The sequence below is a fragment of the Anabrus simplex genome, chromosome 3 (genome assembly GCF_040414725.1).
Source record: "Anabrus simplex isolate iqAnaSimp1 chromosome 3, ASM4041472v1, whole genome shotgun sequence".
In the NCBI taxonomy this organism is placed as follows: domain Eukaryota; kingdom Metazoa; phylum Arthropoda; class Insecta; order Orthoptera; family Tettigoniidae; genus Anabrus; species Anabrus simplex.
This window is the reverse complement of record NC_090267.1, coordinates 382,453,843-382,477,696: the sequence shown is the minus strand read 5'-3', so window position 1 is coordinate 382,477,696 and position 23,854 is coordinate 382,453,843. Positions and strand designations below refer to the sequence as shown.

At 39.7% G+C, this 23,854-nt stretch overlaps 1 protein-coding gene across 2 annotated transcripts in view; it reads left to right on the top strand.

Annotated features, from left to right (window-relative positions):
• Positions 1–23,854, top strand: part of LOC136867357 (beta-galactosidase-1-like protein 2) — a 212,971-nt gene that overhangs the window by 71,600 nt on the left and 117,517 nt on the right. Inside the window, exon 1 of one of the 2 annotated variants that reach the window (XM_067144525.2) lies at positions 20,125–20,402. The exons of the other annotated variant lie outside the window; for it this stretch is intronic. Within the exon in view, the coding sequence (XP_067000626.2) occupies positions 20,189–20,402 (214 nt within the window). The 5' untranslated portion in view covers positions 20,125–20,188. Of the gene's footprint in view, positions 1–20,124; positions 20,403–23,854 lie in introns of those variants that run through there. 2 annotated transcript variants of the gene reach the window in all.

The window sequence follows — 23,854 nt, the reverse complement described above, 5'->3', positions numbered from 1 at the left end:
GGAATTTTGGTGGATTCTCGCAGAAAACGAGTCAGATCGCGAATTTCGGCGGATTATATATCTAAAGCAATAAGCATTCAATTATAAATTTCAGTATAATACCGTAGCGAAGCACGGGTATCTTGCTAGTAAGTTAATATGGGAAGGACAGCTGATTCAGAAAGTGATGGAACCAACCAGAGGGAAAAATATCCTGGATGTGGTGCTGATAAAACCAGATGTGCTCTACAGGGAAACTGAAGTAATAGATGGTATTAGTGATCATGAAGCTGTTTTTGTCGTAGTTAAAAATAAATGTGATAGAAAGGAAGGTCTTAAAAGTAGGACTATTAGGCAGTACCATATGGCTGATAAAGCAGGCATGAGGCAGTTCCTAAAAAGTAACTACGATCGGTGGAAAACGGTAAATAAAAATGTAAACAGACTCTGGGATGGGTTTAAAGAAATTGTTGAGGAATGCGAAAACACGTTTGTACCTTTAAGGGTGGTAAGGAATGGTAAGGACCCACCTTATTATAATAGAGAAATAAAGAGACTAAGAAGGAGGTGCAGACTGGAAAGAAATAGAGTTAGAAATGGCTGTGGAAGTAAGGAGAAATTGAAGGAACTTACTAGAAAATTGAATCTAGCAAAGAAGGCAGCTAAGGATAACATGATGCAAGCATAATTGGCAGTCATATAAATTTTAGTGAGAAATGGAAGGGTATGTATAGGTATTTTAAGGCAGAAACAGGTTCCAAGAAGGACATTCCAGGAATAATTAATGAACAAGGAGAGTGTGTATGTGAGGATCTTCAAAAGGCAGAAGTATTCAGTCAGCAGTATGTAAAGATTGTTGGTTACAAGGATAATGTCGAGATAGAGGAGGAGACTAAGGCCAAAGAAGTAATATTATTTACATATGATAAAAATGACATTTACAATAAGATACAAAAGTTGAAAACTAAAAAAGCGGCTGGAATTGATCAGATTTCTGGAGATATACTAAAGTACCATATCTGAAGTACTTATTTGATTATTGTTTGGTCGGAGGAGCTATACCAGATGAATGGAGAGTTACTATTGTAGCCCCTGTGTATGAAGGAAAGGGTGATAGATATAAAGCTGAAAATTACAGGCCAGTAAGTTTGACATGCATTGTATGTAAGCTTTGGGAAGGCATTCTTTCTGATGATATTAGACATGTTTGTGAAATTAATAATTGGTTCGATAGAAGGCAATTCGGTTTTAGGAAAGGTTATTCCACTGAAGCTCAACTTGTAGGATTTCAGCAAGATATACAGTGAATCACCTTAATATTTGGACACCAGATGGCATGTGACAATCTGAACATTATATTTGTATTTTCTTGAGCATACAGAAAGGAAAGTTTGACATTACAAAACACCAATGTTTCCAATATGATTACATAATAATACAAGTGTATCAGAACAAAAATGACTTGTAGATAAAAAATCAGTCGTCACCTTATCACATAACAAAACCACTTTAATATTCGGACACAAGGATCATAATGACCGAAACTGTAGCGTAGCATGGAACTCAAACCAATCTAGTACTTGGTGGCATTGCCACGTTGTTTTATGACGGCTTTCAGTCGTTGTGACATAGAACAAACTAACTTGTCCGTGTCCTTAGGGCTAATATTAGCCCATTCTCGTATCATTCTTCGTTGCAGTTCCTTCTTTGACGTTATTTTGGACTTCCTCGCTCTCTTGTCAAGTTCACTCCATAAATTCTCAGTGGGATTAAAATCCTGGCTCTGGAGTGGAGTTTCAAGCACCTTTGGGCAGTTGAACAATAGCCACATTCGGACATTCCACGCTTTATGTTTAGGATCATTATCTTGATAGAAATGAAATGTGTCCCTGATCCAAAGCTTTGTAGCACTTTTGTGTGAATTCTGCTTCAGGATGGCTAGATACTGTATGTGGTCCATTGTATGTTCAATAAAAGACATTTCACCCACTCCAGCAGACGAAAAGCACGCCCATACCATTGCATTCCCGCCTCCATGTTTGACAGTTGGTTGCAAATGTTTCGGTTTTAATTCGTCATTTGGTTTGCACCAAACCATTCTCCTCCCATCCGATCCATAAATATTAAATTTGCTCTCATCACAAAATAACACATGTTTCCACCATTCTGTGTCCTTGGGTACATATTGCATGGCAAACTTCAATCTTTTCCTTCGGTTCACTTCACTGATAAATGGCTTTTTCCTTGACACCCTCCCGTTAAATCCGGCCTTTCGAAGAGTCCTGCGCATAGTTCCAGGGAGCACTGATTTGCCAGCTTCCTCTTCTAACTCCCGTGCAAGTTGTGGCGCACTCAGTTTAGGATCGTTTCCTTTTTTTCTTTAGAGAAGTCTTTCTTCACGATCAGTTAGCTTTTTCGGTTGACCCGTTTACGGTATAGACTCAATCCTGTCCTCTTCTTTAAATCGCCGTACAATGTCATTGACAGTACTCTTACTCATACACAACATTCACGCAATATCTCTGCAACTGCGTCCCTTTGCATTGTGGGAAAATGACCAGTTGGGGCTGTTCAAACGCTGTGTTTCTGCCTTTGCGCCCCATTGAACGTACAGACTAATCCCTGTCGTTCTGTACAGCGCTGCTCACTGCAGTGAAGTTCAGGGATACGTATCCTACTCCTTACGTTTCTCCCTTGCTGCAATTGGCTCAGGTAGTCGCGTGGAAATGGAGTCACGATGACGTGTCCGAATATTAAAGTGATGTGTAGTATCTCATTATTTCCTTTTCTATCACTATCAGAACACTTCACCAATTCGCCTGACATTTAATCTTGTTGTGATACGTGCGCTAAATACTCACGAATTGTTGGACGTATGTTTGTTGTATACACATTTGTTTGCGAACAAATTATGTCAGGAAACATTCCATTATCTGTGTTGTCCGAATATTAAAGTGACCCACTGTAGCAGATATCTTGGATTCTGGAGGTCAAATGGACTGTATCGCGATTGACCTGTCTAAAGCATTTGATAGGGTAGATCATGGGAAACTACTGGCAAAAATGAGTGCAAATGGACTAGACAAAAGAGTGATTGAATGGGTTGCTATATTTCTAGAAAATAGATCTCAGAGAATTAGAGTAGGTGAAGCTTTATCTGACCCTGTAATAATTAAGAGGGGAATTCCTCAAGGCAGTATTATCGGACCTTTATGTTTTCTTATATATATAAATGATATGAGTAAAGGAGTGGAATCGGAGGTAAGGCTTTTTGCGGATGATGTTATTCTCTATAGAGTAATAAATAAGTTACAAGATTGTGAGCAACTGCAGGGTGACCTCGAAAATGTTGTGAGATGGACAGCAGGCAATGGTAAGTTGATAAACGGGTTAAAAGTCAGGTTGTGAGTTTCACAAATAAGAAAAGTCCTCTCAGTTTTAATTACTGCGTTGATGGGGTTAAAGTTCCTTTTGGGGATCATTGTAAGAATCTAGGTGTTAATATAAGGAAAGATCTTCATTGGGGTAATCATATAAATGGGATTGTAAATAAAGGGTGCAGATCTCTGCACATTGTTATGAGGGTGTTTAGGGGTTGTAGTAAGGATGTAAATGACAGGGCATGTAAGTCTCTGGTAAGACCCCAACTAGAGTATGGTTCCAGTGTATGGGACCCTCACCAGGATTACCTGATTCAAGAACTGGAAAAAATCCAAAGAAAAGCAGCTCGATTTGTTCTGGGTGATTTCCGACAAAAGAGTAGCGTTACAAAAATGTTGCAAAGTTTGGGTTGGGAAGAATTGAGAGGAAGAAGAAGAGCTGCTCGACTAAGTGGTATGTTCCGAGCTGTCAGCGGAGAGATGGCGTGGAATGACATTAGTAGACGAATAAGTTTGAGTGGCGTTTATAAAAGTAGGAAAGATCACAATATGAAGATAAAGTTGGAATTCAAGAGGACAAATTGGGGCAAATATTCATTTATAGGAAGGGGAGTGAGGAATTGGAATAACTTACCAAGGGAGACGTTCAATAAATTTCCAATTTCTTTGAAATCATTTAGGAAAATGCTAGGAAAACAACAGATAGGGAATCTGCCACCTGGGCGACTGCCCTAAATGCAGATCAGGATTGATTGATTGATTGATTGATTGATTGATTGATTGATTGATTGATTGATTGATTGATTGATTGATTGATTGATTGATTGATTGATTGATTGATTGATTGACAGTGGGGTTCGAATCAACTATCTGCGGATGCAGGCTCACAGCTGCGCGCCCCTAACCTCACGGCCAACTCGCCCGGTTACTGTATTACATATTATGTACAGTGGTTCAGTGAACCCTCTAGAAATAGATAACTCTTATTAAAATGGTTTATCATGGACCTATTCCTTTAATTAGCTCTGTATATTCGCGCACGTAGCGATAATGTTGACATCAACGCTCGGTTACTCTCCGGAACCGGCGAAGAGGTTCAATTTCTGAATTGATGGCGCGGGCCTGTCGGGCTTACGGTGGGTGCGCTAGGCGCGGGGCTATGGAAGCAAGAAGGGAGGCTACATCGGGTAACCCCAAAATCAACCGAAGCACTGTCAGAGCGCGCGGTTAACATTTCCCGAATGTGGTAGGTTTTGAAGGGATTTTAATTTCGCGATTTTGAGTTTTTGATATAATTAACACAGGGGCGTAACAAATGTGATATGGACCCGTCTGTAAAATTAAAAATTCGGGCCCCTTCAAATACAACGTAAAACCTCTGAATTACTTAAAATAAATTTAATTAGAGCAGGTAGAAGTAATGTAATATATTGTCAAGTTATATGAACAAAAGGGATTATTCGTTATTGTAAGATTATTAAAAAATAATGTATGATAGGACACTGAAGTCTCGGTTACAATAATTTATTCAGTTACAACGCAGAAAAATATACGAACAAAATTAAATCAAGAACTGTTCAAATAAATTTTAAAAAATATCAAACCGCACAACTGACAGCCTATTATTAACTTCGCTGCAAACTGAGTTGACCAATTGTTGTTGCACCAACTTTTTTTTGGCATTATACACAAAAGAGTAGCGTTACAAAAATGTTGCAATGTTTGGGTTGGGAAGAATTGAGAGAAAGAAGCAGAGCTGCTCGACTAAGTGGTATGTTCCGAGCTGTCAGCGGAGAGATGGCGTGGAATGACATTAGTAGACGAATAAGTTTGAATGGCGTTTATAAAAGTAGGAAAGATCACAATATGAAGATAAAGTTGGAATTCAAGAGGACAAACTGGGGCAAATATTCATTTATAGGAAGGGGAGTTAGGGATTGGAATAACTTACCAAGGGAGATGTTCAATACATTTCCAGTTTCTTTGAAATCATTTCGGAAAAGGCTAGGAAAACAACAGATAGGGAATCTGCCACCTGGGCGACTGCCCTAAATGCAGATCAGTATTGATTGATTGATTGATTATAAACATTAAAGAAATAATAGTTTTACACCACCTTTCCAATACCTACCTTTCCTTATATTTAGGATATAAACATTACAACAGGTGTTGTTAGTTGGGACATATTTCGCTTCTATTCTATCTCAGGGTCACTATACAACTAGAAACTACTATTTCCTAACTAAAATATGATATTTTGGTATCAATTTTCACTGTTGGAATTATGTTTAAACTAGCTGATGTACCCGTGCTTCGCTACGGGATTCTCAGAAAAACTGTCTTTGTGGTTTTCCTACCTGAAGTCGTCAGAAGGAATGTAGTGATTAAAAGCAATGTTATATAAAATACTCGATCAAATTAATAAACCGCACATTTTCTCACTTCTAACGAACAGTACTACGGTGCCGATCTAACAGTCCAAAGTCCCAGTGCTGCAATGACCAGACCGCAGACAGCCGTGAACACTTCTCTGCCATTATTCCGTTAAATATGCACACTGCCCATTCCAATCAGTGCCTCAGAGTAGGAGTTGAATAGTTCGAATGCTACGATGAACCAGTTTGTTACGTATCAGTAGTATCAGAAATATATCTAACTTCCCAGCTACTTCCCGCCAATTTTCAGGCAGGCTGTTATACTCGGTGCGACCGGGTGAGTTGGCTGTGCGGTTAGGGGCGCATAGCTGTTAGCTTGGATCCGGGAGGTAGTGAGTTCGAACTCCACTGTCGACAGCCTTGAAGATGGTTTTCCGTGGTCTCCGATTTTCACACCAGGAAAATGCTGGAGCTGTAACGTAATTAACGTAGGGGCTGCTTCCTTCCCATTCCTAGCCCTTTCGTATCCCATCGTCGCCAAGAGTCCTATCTGTGTCGCTGCGACGTAGAGCAAATTTTTTAAAAAAATCGGTATACAGCAGTAATCCCATCTATCGGAGATGAATGGCAACAGAGACACAACAAACAATGATCAATGTAATATTATTGTTGATCAATGTTATGAGTTTTCTGTATTGTAGGCCTTCACATTCAATTTTCTTTCGACTATGTAATATAAGGCCGTCTTATACAATTAATTATAGCGTAGACTGTAGTTCCTTATTCCCCGACTTTACATACCGATTTTCATTAAAATTCTGTTTACCCATTTTCTCGTGACGGCGCTGATATGATCTTAATAATAATAATGCTATTTGCTTTACGTCCCACTAACTACTTTTACGGTCTTCGGAGACGCCGAGGTGCCGGAATTTAGTCCCGCAGGAGTTCTTTTACGTGCCAGTAAATCTACCGACACGGGGCTGTCGTATTTGAGCACCTTCAAATACCACCGGACTGAGCCAGGATCGAACCTGCCAAGTTGGGGTTATAAGGCCAGCGCCTTAACCGTCTGAGCCACTCAGCCCGGCTGATATGATCTTAGTTTTTTTTTTTTGCTAGGGGCTTTACGTCGCACCGACACAGATAGGTCTTATGGCGACGATGGGATAGGAAAGGCCTAGGAGTTGGAAGGAAGCGGCCGTGGCCTTAATTAAGGTACAGCCCCAGCATTTGCCTGGTGTGAAAATGGGAAACCACGGAAAACCATCTTCAGGGCTGCCGATAGTGGGATTCGAACCTACTATCTCCCGGATGCAAGCTCACAGCCGCGCGCCTCTACGCGCACGGCCAACTCGCCCGGTAATATGATCTTAGTAACAAAAATCCATATTCATGAATATCTCCGTTTTCATAGCCGGTACGGTCAAAATGTATAAGACATAAATGATCGGAAATTTAATACTATTTAACTTTATGTATATACTGTAGTAATTGTCAATAAGACCACTAATAACACAAATATTCGAGAATTAAATTTTTGGCCTTCCCCTAAACTACCATTTCGCTCAGCGTGAATAAAGTTATTTATGGCCTAGATTGTAGCGACTTATTCCCCGACTTTGCTTACAACTAATAACAAGTATTTGAGAATTAAGTTTTAGGCGTTCCCCTAAACTACCATTTTTCTCAGCGTGAATAAGATTATTTATGGCGTAGATTGTAGCGACTTATTCGCCGACTTTGCATACCTATTTTAATTAAGATAGGACCACTAATAACAAATATTTGCGAATACAATTTTAGGCCTTCCCCTAAACTACCATTTCTTTCAGGGTGAATAAGATTATTTATAGTTTATATTGTAGCAACTTATTTTAGAACTTTACGTACCGGTTTTAATTAGGATAGGACCACTAATAATATAAATATTTGAGAATTAAATTTTAGGCCTTCCCCTAAACTACCATTTCTTTCAGAGTGAATAAGATTATTTATAGTTTATATTGTAGCAACTTATTTTAGAACTTTACATACCGGTTTTCATCAAGATAGGACCACTAATAATATAAATATTTGAGAATTAAATTTTAGGCCTTCCCCTAAACTACCATTTCTCTCAGCGTGAAAAAAAATATTTATGGCCTAGATTGTAGCGACTTATTCCGTGACTTTAATACCGATTTTCATTAAATTCTCTTCAGCGGTTTTCTCGTAATGCGTGTACATACATACAGACGGACGGACAGACAGATAAGACAGACATTACGGAAAATTAAAAAATGCATTTCCTTGTTACTATTGGCATGACTGATACAGAAATACCATCCTTTTCAAATTTTGAGCAATGTACAGACAAAACTCTTATTTTATATATATATATATATATATATATATATATATATATATATATATAGATAGATAGATAATGTGGTGCAGGTCTCTCCCGAGGAACTTGTCACGGCGTTGCGAGAGACAGCAAGGGCAAGTATTTTTTACAGCTCTGCTGTGTTGCATTCAACACAATAAACTGCTGCTGGATGCAATCAAGTGGCAATTACTCAACGTATAAAAAAACACCTATTTCGACTGCCTAGACCATTTCCGTGCAGAATAACATTAGGCTAGCGTATATTATTTGTATTAGTTGCGAGAACTTAACGGAGCCCCTTTAAGACCCTGGCCCGCCTGCAGCCCTGACGTTATGCCCCTGAATTAACAGAAATGAACCAGAATAATTTGGTAACTATGGTGTGTATAGCGTCAATAGTCTAAAGTGTATGTAATTAATGTAAACTTTCAGTGTTTTATGAAAAGTAACAAAATACGTCATAAATAACAGAAGCCTGCCTAACACTTTCTTGAATCAGTTATTCCAACGCTAGCAAAGTCTTCAGCATCAGACGAAACTGGATCAGCTTAAGGTACCCCTTATTTTCCCTCTCTTTCATTTCCTATTTATTATTATTATTATTATTATTATTATTATTATTATTATTATTATTATTATTATTATTATAACTTCTTCGAGCTGCAGCCGTGTGCCTTCAAAGGAAAGTCGCGCTGCTAATCAAGCAATGCCACTATTTTACATCAAGTAACAATATATTTGAACACGTTATTTTTCAAAGCAGTGAACTCCCAAGATGTTTTATCCACGCGCCGCCACTGACGTAGACGACGAAATTTCTAACGAATCTGCTTGCTGTTTCTGGATAAGATTAGTGTTTCCATCGTCATTTCGCAAAATTTCTCATTTTTTCGATACCGGTAAGGAAAGCGCTTCCCTGTTCACACTCGTAAACGCAGACAAGCTTCATTACTAAATAACTAACCCCATGGCACTACAGCACTGAGGGGTCTTGGCCTACCAAGCGACCGCTGCTGAGCCCGAAGGCCTGCAGATTACGAGGTGTCTTGTGTTCAGCACGACGAATCCTATCGGCCGTTATTCTTGGCTTTCTAGACGGGGGCCGCTATCTGACTGTTAGATAGCTCCTCAGTTGTAATCACGTAGGATGAATGGACCTCGAATCAGCCCTCAGATCCAAGTAAAAATCCCTGACCTGCCGGGAATCGAACCCCGGGCCTTCGGGGCCGGCAGACAAGCGTCAATACACCGAACACAATTGAAAGGTAAATCAGTAAGGGATGTGATGAAAATGTTCTCTCTCTCCCACTTTTTTGTCCACGATTTCTACATTGGTAGGCAACAGCTTGTTTCCAAGAATACTAAATTGAAGAGCCCGGCGCAAGAACCATACAACTTCACTTTTTGGTCATTTTCGTATTTTTTGCTGTAAACTATAATTTAAAAAAGCTCTATCTGTCGGTACAGGAACTGTGCTGCGCCACTGATTTGGTGCGTAGTAGGAGTGTAAAAGGAGCTGTAGGGGTTGTTTTAACTGTTTGTGCCGGCGCTTGAACCCAGATAACTCCTGGAGCTGGTGTATGTATATCTTGTTGCATTTAACGATATTTACTCTCACAGTAGGCTAGGTCTGCGGCTATAGTTCAATGTTCGACCAATGCTTGCAACAAGAGTATCGTGCCCTCGTACAGAAAACGAGTCGCAAGTTCATTGTTCATCATGTAATACGAACAATGTTTTTGAACTACACAACTCACTTTAAAACCTTCTTCAAAACAAAGGTCAGTCCTCGTAAGGATGCAACGTAACAGTGTCAACAAATAGATAGGATGAATACAGCAGCAATGGACTGTCGTGCAGTGCCAATGCGAGTACCGATACCATGGTAATGGGTGTTTTTGTTTTGGAGAAAGCAGGAGCTACTCTTTCCTTACCAGACGCATCAAGCGATCTACATCGCAGTGTCTTAAAAGTCAACGCAAATGAGGCAAAATATGTTAAAGTTATAACTTCGAAATATGTTCCATCTGATTATTTGTGGTTCTACAACCAGATAGTTTTCACTGGGAGTGATGATACACCCGGTAATGGTGTTGGTGGTGAATAATGATGAAGTTCATATGAACCTCATTTCCTTGGTGTATATAAATCTTGTCGCATTGTAACGATATTTACCCGCACAGCAAGTCTGCTGCACAATAATCTTACATTGATAACTCAGGTAAATGGTACTGATTATTGCATTCTCCACAGTAAACGTAGTTTACCGGGGCATGAAACAAACCCCACTGTCGGCACTCCTGAAGATGGCTTTCCGTGGTTTCCCATTTTCACACCGGCAAATGCTGGGGCTGTACCTTCATTACGGCCACGATCACTTCCTCGCATCTCTTAGCCTTTTCCTGTCCCATTGTTGCCATTAGACCTATCTGTCCCGGTGCGACGTAAAGCAAATTAAAAAAAAAAAAGATGCTCCCCTTGGCGGGATTAAAATAAGCTGGTTGCATGCTATGAATGTCAACATACTTTACCTAGCCGTCATCTCCAGGTAAAGTTTATAGTTTTCTTCAGACCTGCAGGTACACTAGCGACGAGGGAGTAAAATGTTCCTGAACTTTGCTAAAAATTAACCGAAGAATATTCCCTCGAAAAAGATCTTCTTTAATGGAAACGAAGCGCGATATAACAAGGTATTTTTATAATGATTTCTTATAAGAAATGTCTAGGGGCTGGGCAAAAAGTGCGTGTTACCCAGGATATCGTAATAAACGGGAGCGCCCTGTCTAGGATTTACTGTACAGTATGTATTCCTTATGCTGTGACGGCACCGTGTACATTTAATTCTTCCTCTACATGGAACTTCCCCAATTGATTGGGGTCAGAACTTAATGTGATTTTGGCCCAGATTTACGTACGGTTGCCCTTCCTAACGCCAATCGTATGTGGAGGGATGCAGTCACTACTGCATGTTTCTGTGATGGTTGGTAGTATGATGTGCTGTGTGTGAATGATCAGCGTGAATTAAGACAAGCCAGAGGAATTCAGCATACGCAGTTAAAGTCAGAGTGACATCTCACCAAGGCAGCATTTGGATTTGACGCAATTTAGGCTGCCATCGCGTTATTTTTGACATTCCGTTTTACTCTACTAGATGGCAAGTGTCCGGCTCCATGGCTAAATGATTAGCGTGCTGGCCTTTGGTCACAGAGGTCCCGGGTTCGATTCCCGGCAGGGTCGGGAATTTTAACTACCATTGGTTAATTTCTCTGGCACGGAAGTTGGGTGTATCTGTCGTTTTCATCATCATTTCATCTTCATCATGACGCGCAGGTCGCCCGCGGGAGTCAAATCGAAAGATCTGCTCCTGGTGAGCCGAACATGTCCTCGGACACTCCCGGCTCTAAAAGCCATACGCCATTTCAGATAGCAGAGTAAGCCGAATCTCTATTGTGCGATCTATGGCTCAGTTTTAACGTTGGGTAAACACCTAATGTGTCACCAGAGATCTTTTACATGCCGACATGAGGTGTTGAATGGCATTATTTTCACTCTTCAAAAATCCGACTACCTCAGTCGGATTTGAAGCCATGATCTTAGAATCCGTAGACTGGCCTTCTGCGCTCAAGTTGGCTGGCTTGTTTCCGGCTCGTTCCGACGGTATTTGTTGGTGCTTAAAAAGCCTCGTGTCAGTAAATTTCCCAAGCACGTAAAAAATCGACTGATCACAATATGAAGATAAAGTTGGAATTCAAGAGGACAAATTGGGGCAAATATTCATTTATAGGAAGGGGAGTTAGGGATTGGAATAACTTACCAAGGGAGATGTTCAATAATTTTCCAATTTCTTTGCGATCATTTAAGGCTAGGAAAACAACAGATAGGGAATATGCCACCTGGGCGACTGCCCTAAATGCAGATCAGTATTGATTGATTGGTGCGACAGGCTTCGGCAGCCGGCACGATTCCTATCCTCGCCGCTAGATGGGGGCTTCATTCATTCCATTCCTGACCCGGTCGAATGACTCGAAACAGGCTGTGGATTTTCATTTTCATTATTATCTTACGTCTCTGACACGTGATGAATGTTTGTAAACATTACTTAGTTTCTAGGGTCAGCAATTTTCAAACAGACAACGATGACAGAAGCACCTGGCGACTTTCCAAATTGAAACAGATGACTGCCATATAGCTGCAATCATGTGCTCGCAGACCAACTTCACAGTCACGAAAACCACGTTGCGCGCACATGATTAATTTTTTTTTTTTGCTAGGGGCTTTACGTCGCACCGACACAGATAGGTCTTATGGCGACGATGGGATAGGAAAGGTCTAGGAGTTGGAAGGAAGCGGCCGTGGCCTTAATTAAGGTACAGCCCCAGCATTTGCCTGGTGTGAAAATGGGAAACCACGGAAAACCATCTTCAGGGCTGCCGATAGTGGGATTCGAACATACTATCTCCCGGATGCAAGCTCACAGCCGCGCGCCTCTACGCACACGGCCAACTCGCCCGGTACACATGATTAAGAACTCGTAGATCTGCCCATATGAATTCCACTAGAGCTAGAATGCGTGACAGGAACTAGTCTTCTTGCGTACCGTACTCTTGACATTCGATATGGTCTCAGAGGATAAAAGAATCTAGGGGATTTGAACCAGGCGACTGAGCTGATCAACTTACGGAGGCATGTTGAGCTATCCTACAGTGTGGAAAAAAGCATTACGTTCACTGCTGATTATGTATGATGAGAGCACCGTATGGACAAAGCACGTGCTCATCCCCTCTTTCAACGGTACGTTCGAAGGAAAGTTATGTTGCACCTGTCGGACGTACAGGTAATATAAAAAACCCAATTTAGATGATCACTAACGATTCCGGTGTGTGGAGGTAGGTATTCACTATTGCATGTTTCTGTGGTGGTTGTAGTGCAGTATATTGTGTGAATATGAAGAGTGTGTCGAGAAAATCTCAAGTACCCAGTCCTCGAATCAGAGAAATTAACCAGATGCGATTAAAATTCTCGATCCGGCTGGGAATCGAACCCGAGACCTACTGAACCTAAAACCTCAACGCTGATCATTCAGTCAAGCAGCCGGCCGACCAGTGGCGGCCGGTCAGTACGTGCTACCGGGCTCCAGCACGTAGCTTGAAACTGTAAGGAATATTATTTATGTACAGTAAAATTATCCTGGTGCCTTTTCGTTTTGAGTACGATATGAATTTGTGTTTTGTGAAAATCAGGACGAGATCTGTCGAACACCTAGCGCCGTTCTCCCGGGGAACAAGGCTCGTGCTCATGTGAAGTGAGCCCTTGCCTGTAGCCTGGAGGAAGCAATACGCAGGCGCAGCCAAGCTTGCAACACTCCCCCTAGCCGGCGGAGTATACCATAAACCGGGATCAACTTTCACTGATCCCGTCTATAGTTACTTCCTCTCCCGCAAGGGGGTAGAAGTACTCGATGTCTCCTGCTACCTTGATGTTCACGGCCGACTGGATCCCTCGCTGCGCTCCTTAGCTAGCTAGAGCGACGCATCAAGTCGGCCGTGTGATGTTGAACGTGGTAAGCGAGTCTGCCACTAGAGAGTAGCATCGTCTGGGCTCGAAAGTAAAGCGTAAGCGGAGGCAATCTATCTCACACATGCTTATTAAAATATCCATCTTCCTTTTGTGTCAAAAATAAGGAATTCGTAGGTGAGTCAAAGAATCTTTGAGTGACCCTAAATGTGATCCCGCATTACAATGTAATTTACTCTGGTGAAATGAAATAGCGTATGGCTTTTAGTGCCGGAAGTATCCGAGGACATGTTCGACTCGCCAGATGCAGGTCTTTTGATTTGACGCCCGTAGGCGACCTGCGAGTCGTGATGAGGATGAAATGATGATGAAGACAACACATACACCCAATGATGGTTAAAATTCCAGACCCAGCTGGGAATTGAACCCGGGATCCCTGTGACCAAAGGCCAGCGCGCTAACCATTTAGCCATGGAGCCGGACATTTACTCTGGTAATAGGGGAGGTCTCAATGAATCAGTTGGCAGCTCTTTCAGTTGCTTTGTGCAGTTTTTAATCTCGCGGTTATATTACTGGTGCGTGTTTTTTCTGTCATTGTGTTAGTGCTCAAGTTTATACGGAGATTTATCAAATTATTTATCCACTGCAGTGTATATAAAGTGAAATTAAATTAGTGTTCTTAGTGGGGATCTATATTCCCACGATTCTATTTGCACTGATGTAAGTTGCGCCATTAGGTTAGTAAAAACAATATTTCTCGAATGAATTATTTATCTCGTAGACAGTTGTCGAAGAATTCATCTGCTTCCAAATTAATGTTGTTTTTGTTTGTTCTGAGTTATAAATTGTGAGAAAAGTTGTATTGTTATTATTATTATTATTATTATTATTATTATTATTATTATTATTATTATTATTATTATTACCAAGTTTGAAGTATGCGTTGTTCATCATGGCAATGTGCAGATTTAAAACAGCGTATTTAGCTTGTTTTTTGTAGCACGTAGGACGATTTTTTCACGAGCCGCCACTGCGGCCGACCATCCTCTCTTAACACTTATCAAAGGAATAAAGGAAGAGGTCCAATCCTTAGAAGAATGAAGATATCAGAAAAAGAAAGGGAAGGGCCATAAATAGCGTGAAAAAGAAAGACTCCCTAGGTCTAGAAAACCTAAGGACAAAAGTTGAACAAGGGAAGTCTGGTAGGAAATATGAAAGTGAGGAGCCTGACACATGTGGAAATAATGGTAGCCTCATCTAACGGAACCGTGGTAACCAACTCATGCTCCCAAATCGAGTCCACGTTCTCCGTTTTAGTCGCCTTTTACGACAGGCGGGGGATACTGTAGTAGGTATTATTCTACCGCCCCCGTCCTATGTGGCGGAGAATGGAGCCGGAATAAACATGTGACGTCGAAGGGGTTATGTAATATCCATTCCCATATTTGAATAAACATTTTAAATTAGTTATCCTGAAAATAATGAAAACACGAATGTGACACTCAAACTTTGCTTTGGAGCAATCATTCTGAAAGTGTGTTTTGTCTCACCTAGTGATGATAGCCACTTAATGCCTCTATGCACCTTAATACCAACAAAATGGAGTACCGTAGGTAATTTACTTTTCTGCAAACTTTGGTGTCATTCCATTCCCATGCGAAAAAAGAAAATGTCAGCGATTCACTGAAGACTCGCGTTCTGTGAAGTAATTAACTGGTAATTAATTACTTAGTTTTACTGATTATCGGTACTTGTTGACAAAGTAATAAGTAATTGTATTTAAGTACGATAACATTTTATTGTGTAACTGTAATTGAGCCCAGTTACTTTTATTTTGTACTTTTCCCATCACTGGTTACGATCATTGCAGAGATGATAAAATGTTTTACCTACCCAAAAGAACATAATTTATTCTTCTCCGAGTAGTGCTGGGTATGACAATAGCGTACCGTACCCAGGGAATAATTCTTTACTCCCTGACCGTATCGTAGTACCACGGCCCACTGGATCCCTCGCTGCGCTCCTTATACCGGCCTTGACAATCGCTTGTGAAGCCCAGCATAAAGCTGTAATTGGAAAGTTTCACCGTGATGCCGCTGGAACGCTGGCCTACTACCCACTGACCAAGGTCTGTCTAGGGAGGTCAAGTCACGAATGCTTCTTATGGAGCCGCCATATTGGGTCTTTAAGCGAGCGTAACCAAAGGCAATTTAGAGGATTTCGGTGCCGTACATTGAAATAATAACAGAACATCAACTATTTTTCGTAAAGAATTTAACTGGGCATGTACTGTTCATGTATATATAACTGTATAACACTTAAATGATATGAATACATTCACAGCTATTTGAATAGGAAGATAATTAGCAGAGCCTGATATTTTTTTTTTTGAAACAAGAATCAACAGGAAAGCTCATGTCCTACTCTTTTACTTCCTTACAACTTGGTCTTACTGTGTTTCCTATTAATATAATCTGTCAAATACGTAATCTTATTGAAAGAAACATAGAAATCTGTACAGTACATGTGTCATATTATTATTAACGGTACATGAAATACTGAACTTGAAGTACTATACTTAAAGTACTAAGAGACAGTTGTAATAAATTACCTTCAGCGTTTTCTTTATTAAGAAAGTAATTATCAATACTGCGTTTCTAAGGGGTTACCCCAGTGTGTTGACGAACACTGAATGCCTCTTGAGTTGAGTGCATTAAATGATGTATGGTAACTGTTGTTATCTATAAACACTAATCAGAAGAAAACAAATGGAAGGGGTCCAACACTTCGAAAAATGAAGGTATCGGCAAAAGTAAGATGAAGGCCACAAAGTGCATGGAAATGAAAAACTTCCTAGGCCTTGAATGCGCTAATGCCGTCGCGGTCGGAAAAAAACAAGTGTTGACCAGGGGAAGTCGGATAGGATAAAATAGGTGAGAGCCAAACACAAGTGAAAGCAATGTCACGACTCAGCTAAGGCCCTCGTAGTCACAACCCAGATTGATTTCCCCCTGTGGGCGGGGGCAATAGAATAACACCCACGGTATCCCCTGCCCGTCATAAGAGGTGACTGAAAGGGGCGTCAGGAGCTCCTAACTAGGGAGCGTGGGTTGGCGACCACGGGGCTCTCAACTGAGTCCTAACGTTCATGCATATAATAATAATAATAATAATAATAATAATAAAATAATAATAATAAATAGAAATTCAGTCACTATTAAGTTGAGTTAACCTAGGTTAGGCTATTTTAGGGATTACATTAGGATATTATGTTAGGCTACGGTACGTTAAATTACAGTAGTTGGTTAGTGCGAGTGTTGTGATCTTTAAGTATTTGTCCAGCCAGATAATGTACTCCATAGAGCATTTACGGTGAATGAAATATAGCTGGAAATAATAACTACAGTACCGTAAAAGACTGCTATTAACAATTATTGTTGTAATGATGACAAGCTGCACACAAATTGTTGGTTTGAAGAGATAGGCCAGCGAAATTAACCAATTACGGTTAAAATTCCTGACCTTGCCGGGAATCGAACCCGGGACCGCTATGACCAAAAGGCAAGCACGCTAATAATTTAGCCATGGAGCCGAACGCATGAAAATGAAATTTTCATAAACAACAATACTACTATTACACATTTCCAGTTACTTTCCTTGCTTGTTTTGAAAGACAGTTCCCTTTCTTTGGGAGGTTTCCTATCACATGTCAAAGACTTGGGTGGATTAGGGACGTTGAAAATTGTTGGGATGGAATTCCACTTGAGTAGTTTCCGTGCATCTGCCCTCTTTAGTTCAAATAGCGATTCTTCAAAATTTTGCTAGAAGAAAATACATAATAAGACCTATTAATATAAAACATCGTTCATACAAACATTCTTCAAAATTTTGCTAGAAGAAAATACATAATAAGACCTATTAATATAAAACATCGTTCATACAAACATATTACTGTATTATTCAGGAATAATACGAGTGTATAAGTTCACAAAACCGCGCACAAGACGGAATTATCTGTAGATTACCATTTGTCATGCCTACGGTTTTGTACCCACTGAGCTCTCCTTTGCTTAACTTTCGGGAAGCGAAACACTCTAATTCCGTTAGTTGTCTTATTTTGACAATTTGGAGCGGCACAGTATCCCATTTTATTTCAAAATACAAGTAATAACTCACATCATTACATCGTGCACGCCCACATAACAACGTTATTTGAGACCCAGTATGGCCGCCACCGCAAAGGATTGTGGTAGCGTGACCAGACCTCCCTAGACAGACCTTGCCACTGACAGGAAGCTGTATATCGCAAATTGCCGCATTTCCAATTTTATTTATATGGTTTTGCTGTCGTAAATGTTGGCAATATGTTTGCAATGAGGTGCATGTTGGCTTGATATTGAGATCTGATAGTTATGCGCTAGTGAGTTTATTTTTTATTGTGTAGTGTGATGATTATATTTTTTAAATTGTGTTTACAAATCTTGGAATTTGTGACATTCTTGTGCACCTTTTCGTACTTCGAGCAGAAATTTTATGGAAACAAGAACAAAGTGATTTCTCGCTGTAACTTCGTCCTGAACAAGGATTTTAATTTATGCGTTAATTCGTTTTTTAATGATGTGGTGATTTCCTTGTCTTTAACTGTGTTAGGAAATATTCGAATATATATTGCTGTGTGCCTTTTTTTGTATTCCGAACAGGAAAAAAGAGCAAAGGGACACTATCATTTCACGAATTCTCTGTAGACCACGACAAAACTACGGAGTGGCTGAAAGCAGGTAGCACTCTCACCTTAGTTCTCCGTTTCTATTTCGGGTATTTACCTTCTTTCTTTCTTTCTTTCTTTCTTTCTTTCTTTCTTGTTCTGTTTACCCCTCCAGGGTTGGCTTTTCTCTCGGACTCAGTAAGGGATTCCACCTCTACCACCTCACGGGTAGTGTCCTGGAGCATGAAACTGCGGGTCTGGGATACAACTGGGAAGGATGACCAGTACCTCGCCCAGGCGGCCGCAACTTCTATGCTGAACAGAGGCCTTGTGTTGGGGATGGGAAGATTGGAAGGCACAGACAAGGAAGAGGGAAGGAAGCAGCCGTGGCCTTAAGTTAGTTACCATCCCGGCATTTGCTTGGAGGAGAAGTGGGAATCTATAGAAAACCCCTTCGAGGATATCTGAGGTGGGAATCGATACCCCCTCTCTACACAGTTGACCTCCCAAGGCTGAGTGGACCCCGTTCGAGCCGTCGTACCACTTTTGAAATTTCGTGGCAGGGCCAGGCCGGGCCCCCGGGAGTGGCAGCTAATCACGCTAATCAGGTATTTTTACCCATGGATTTTCTTTCATAGAATAATCCTTTAGGCGGTGTCGTATTTGCCATATGACAGCAACACAACACTTTTTATCCAAGATAATCTGAACTTTAACATTTAAACATTGATAAGTAAGAATCACTACTGGGTTCGAACCCACTATCTCCCGGATGCAAGTTCACAGCTCACAGCTGCACGCCGCGTGGCCAACTTGTTCCACCCTACTGCATTTCAAGTAAAAATTATTGTCTGAATTTAGCACGGTCAACTTGCCCGGTATTTAATATTCTAGTGAAAGGTATGAATGAAATGTAATCTGAAACTATATATATTGAAATTAAATTTTAAACATTTTTGAGTCAAAATATTCATGTTATGCACACAACGAATATGGGAAAAGTAAGACTTATGTTTTGTCTAGCCCCCTTCCTGAGAGGAGCGCTTGAAGAATTTTAAAACTCTAATTGAACACTGACTCTTAATCTCAGTATTAACATCAGAAGACAAAAGTATTGTGGTAAGTTCTGCTATGTATCTAAATGCCATGATAATAAAAACGATTACTATTATTCCTCTCAATTAAGGAACGCCAGTTGGACTACTCCATCCTCCGCAGTTTCATTTCACGACGTTATTTTGGCACATATCAATGAAAGTAGCCTTTAGGATTAATCATTTTAACAATATTAGTCAATATAACATACTATTTTGTTCCCTAAATTAAGATACATCGGCAATGAGAGACAATATCAGAACGTCAGCTGAACTAGGTCATCGCCCCGCAGTTTCATTTCACGACATCATTTTGGCAAATATCAACGAAAGTAACCTTTAGGATTAATCATTTTAAGAGTATTGACCTATGTAACATTCTCCATAACTCTAAATTACGATAAATCGGCAATCAAAGTCAATATATTTTCCATAAAGGAGTATGCATTTCTACCGCAAATAGGTCGGCCGCCAGCGCCACGTGTCGACCTGTGTAACTACTCCGATTACAGTGCGTGGACCCGATTGTCAAGGCCGGTAAGGAGCTAGCTAGAGCGACGCATCAAGTCGGCCGTGGTAGTACAAACTTAAACCAACCGCGCCGACGAAAGAAAACAATGGAGTGAGAACAGGACTACCAATTCTTCAGATATTACCAATCGTATTTCTGCGACAATTTAAGAATCTAGTGTGAATAGATGATTAATTTATGGATATTGTATATACTATTAAATGCACTAATCGCCCTATTTAGTGTGCTAATTGCCCTAATGCTAACGCATTTTTTTCGATCGAGAGGGCTCCTCAAGAATAAACACTGGACATGGTACTGCTGGTTTGTTTGTATGTGGCAGGCGGTTACGTTCTTGTCACTAGTATACGTGGTATTTTATTATTACGCGAATCAAGTGACTAAAAGTAGTGCTCCTTCCTTCAGTCATATTTTGATGATGAACGGTAGCGTCAGCAGAAATCTTCCAACAGGTAATTCATTGTTTTGTTGTTTGTTAAAGTGAGCAATAGGTGGTACATGTGCGATTCATAACCTTGTTGCGCCTGTGCATCTCTGAGTTGTCTCTGAGCATGTCCTAAGATTTCAATTTTCGTTTACCTTCGGATCTCTTTAGTCCCAAAGTGTAATGCATTGTTATTGCTTGCTTCTTATCGATATGAGACATCTTTAATCGATTTTACGGAATATCCCAAACTTGTAAACTACATGTTGCTTACTTGCTTTAGTTAATCTTATATTTGACGGGGATCTCGTGACGAATGAGATCCTCGAATGATCACTAAATTTGTTAAACAAGTTATCTCAGTCTGCATTGCGTTTGGTCTCTTAACAAAACGCTTTGGTGCAGACGAAGCTGAAATGTTTGGAACTTAGTTTCGAACTGCTGTGTCGATTATGTGACCGGTTGGGTTTAAAACTACGCATGTATCGATCACGATAATCTTCAAAACTACAGTACGAATGTATCGATCACGATAATCTTCCTCTAATGGTCACACCAAGACTCTTATAGCGAGCGTAATTAATTAAAATTGTATACTATTCGAAAATATCTAGTAACATACGGCCTACAGTGATTTTGGAAGTAGGCCTATAACATTTAAATTTGAATAAAGTGCATTTATCGTACAAAATACCTATAAAAATTACAGAAATTCTGTACCTACTTACAATACTGTAACTAAGTTTAGGTCCTATCTATAACAGCAATGAAACTTTGGTCCATGCTTACCTAGTTCTACTTCCTCATAAAATAAAAATCACCACCACCATCTTTAAGATTACTGGTACTTATAAATTAATCAGAATATGTATCAACAATTTCTCAACAATGAGAATATATATCAACAATTTCAAAGTATTGGTATGGTATAAGGAAGCCTACAGTAAGTTACTTGGCTATTGCTGGTAAATAACACATTTAAAAAAAAAATTTAGCAAGAGCTTTAAAAATCCAAAATAAATAATAATAATAATAATAATAATAATAATGCAAGAGACGAGTCGGAGCGTCTCGGTGTATCCCAACCAGTCAGAAACTCAGAACCAAATTGAAAACCTTTCTAGCAACATTCAACATAAACTCCCTTACACAAATTGGCTAACTGAAGACTCTCACCAAAGCCATACATGAAAATCAGATAGCCATAATTGCCCTATAAGAAACACGCTACACAGACGAAGAGACTTTTGAATATGAAGGTTACCGTTTCTTCAAGAGCAGAACTCAAAAAAGAGTCCTCGGTGGATCTGTGATGCTTGGAACCGCATTTGCTGTGAGAACCAGAATCCTTAAATCGGTTGCAAAATTTCAAACCCGTAAGTGACAGATTATCCATACTAACAGTCAAATGTGCTAACAAGACATACAGCCTAGTTAACACACATGCCCCCACAAATGATAAGAACAGATCTGATACGGAAAAAGTGGATAACTTCTGGGACCTACTGGATGGAAAGCTCACCAAAATTTCCAAACACCATATGAAACTTCTTATGGGAGATTTCAATGTCCAACTTGGTCGAGAACAAAAGTACAAGAAAATCATTGGAAACTATCCCGCCCACAAAAGAACCAATCAAAACAGCAAGAGATTGGTCTCCATTTGCGAAAATCATAACTTGCAGACAACATGACGATCTCCTATCCCAACCATCGGGGAGTTCCAAATAGATCACGTCACTATCTCTCGGAAAAACAGTCCTGAGGTTAGAAAAAGGCATAAACGTGGCCTCAGACCACTACAGGTTTATAATTAAATTTAAACCAATCCCTGCAAACTCCAACAAGACCCCCCCAAAATAGGTTTGACATTGATAAGCTCCGACAAAAAGTCGTAGAATTCCAGGAAAAGGCTTGACCGATCGACTGTGACTTTAACAACACCAAAAACCACCTGATTGAGGCTGTAAAAGAAGTTGCTGAAATCAAAAGAAGCAAGAAACATGCCTGGTGGAATGATACCTATGTTTCAGTTCTCAAGGTCAGGCTCGACGCATGGAAACAATATTATTCAACAAAACCACAAACTAACTGCAAACCTACAGAGTTCAACGGGCCCAGACACCTAAAGTGATCCGAGCTGAGAAACGTAAATATGAAAAGTCACTTATTGAGAAGATCAACCAAGACTTTAAGAGAAATTAAACCAGAGGAAACCAAAGAGTACTTTAGAACATTCAAAAGGAAACTTATGGGCTATAAACCTCCATCGCTATGCTTTCAGTGAAAGGATGGTACATTCGTTATTTATCAGTTTCATGTCCGTATTGACTGATTACATGTATATGGATAAGAAAAATTTCACCTGTCAATACTGTTTATTGTAAATGTAGACTTACATCAGTACCGGTTTCGACTCTATTTGGTCATCATTAGCTGACAAATCATAATATTACATCTATGGTATTGATTTGTGTTACTTATCTAAAAAGATGTCTTCATTCCTTAGCACATCCGGATGTCTAATGGGGATATGAGTTGGATGTTATCATCATTTCGTTTGTGATTCCGTGAGATTAAAATTGTTTTTGAGATTAAAATATGGTAGTAAAAAACTTAATCTAAGCTTCAAACTAATTGTACATGCACATTAAATACATTAAAAACACTGAAAACATGTATATAAAACACTTGGTAAATTTAAAAGTTAATGTCTTGCGTATTCCTTCTTTAGACTTCCTCATTAGGGTCTTGTGCGCCTATGTTTATGTTGGTTGATTTTGAGCTCATAACAGTGGTGTGGGTTCTTGAGAATGTACTATTTGACTAAAAGATGTTTTCAAGTATGCTTGAAATAAAAACCCAAGTCATTAAATGGTCCAATATTGTGGATAGAGACAATTTGTGGCTCCGCTGTAAACTTGTTTTCAAAAGTTAGAAGCAGATGTTGAAGTCTTGTTTGTTTTTTTTTTTTTTTTTTTTTTTTTTTTTATATATATAGTTGAATATAGCTTTTAGGTGGTAACTTCTTCCTTGTCTATATTTGTGTACCGGTGCTATAGTTATTGCTGCTGTTGTTGTTGTTGTGTTTTCAGTGCGTTAAAAAAATAAAAAATTAATAGTTGATATTATAGTTTTTGTTGTTAGGAAAATTATATTGAAGTGGGACTGCCAGGCTGAGTGGCTGAGGGATGATTGAGGCGCTGGCCTTCTGACCCCAACTAGGCAGGTTTGATCTTGGCTCAGTCTGGTGGTATTTGAAGGTGGTCAGATACGTCAGCCTCATGTCAGTAGATTTACTGGCACGTTAAGTAACTCCTGTGGGACAAAATCCCGGCACTTTGATGTCTCCAAAAACCGTAAAAGTAGTTAGTGTGACGTAAAGCAAAATAACATTATTATTATTATTATTATTATTATTATTATTATTATTATTATTATTATTATTATTATTATTATTATTATTATTATTATTATTAT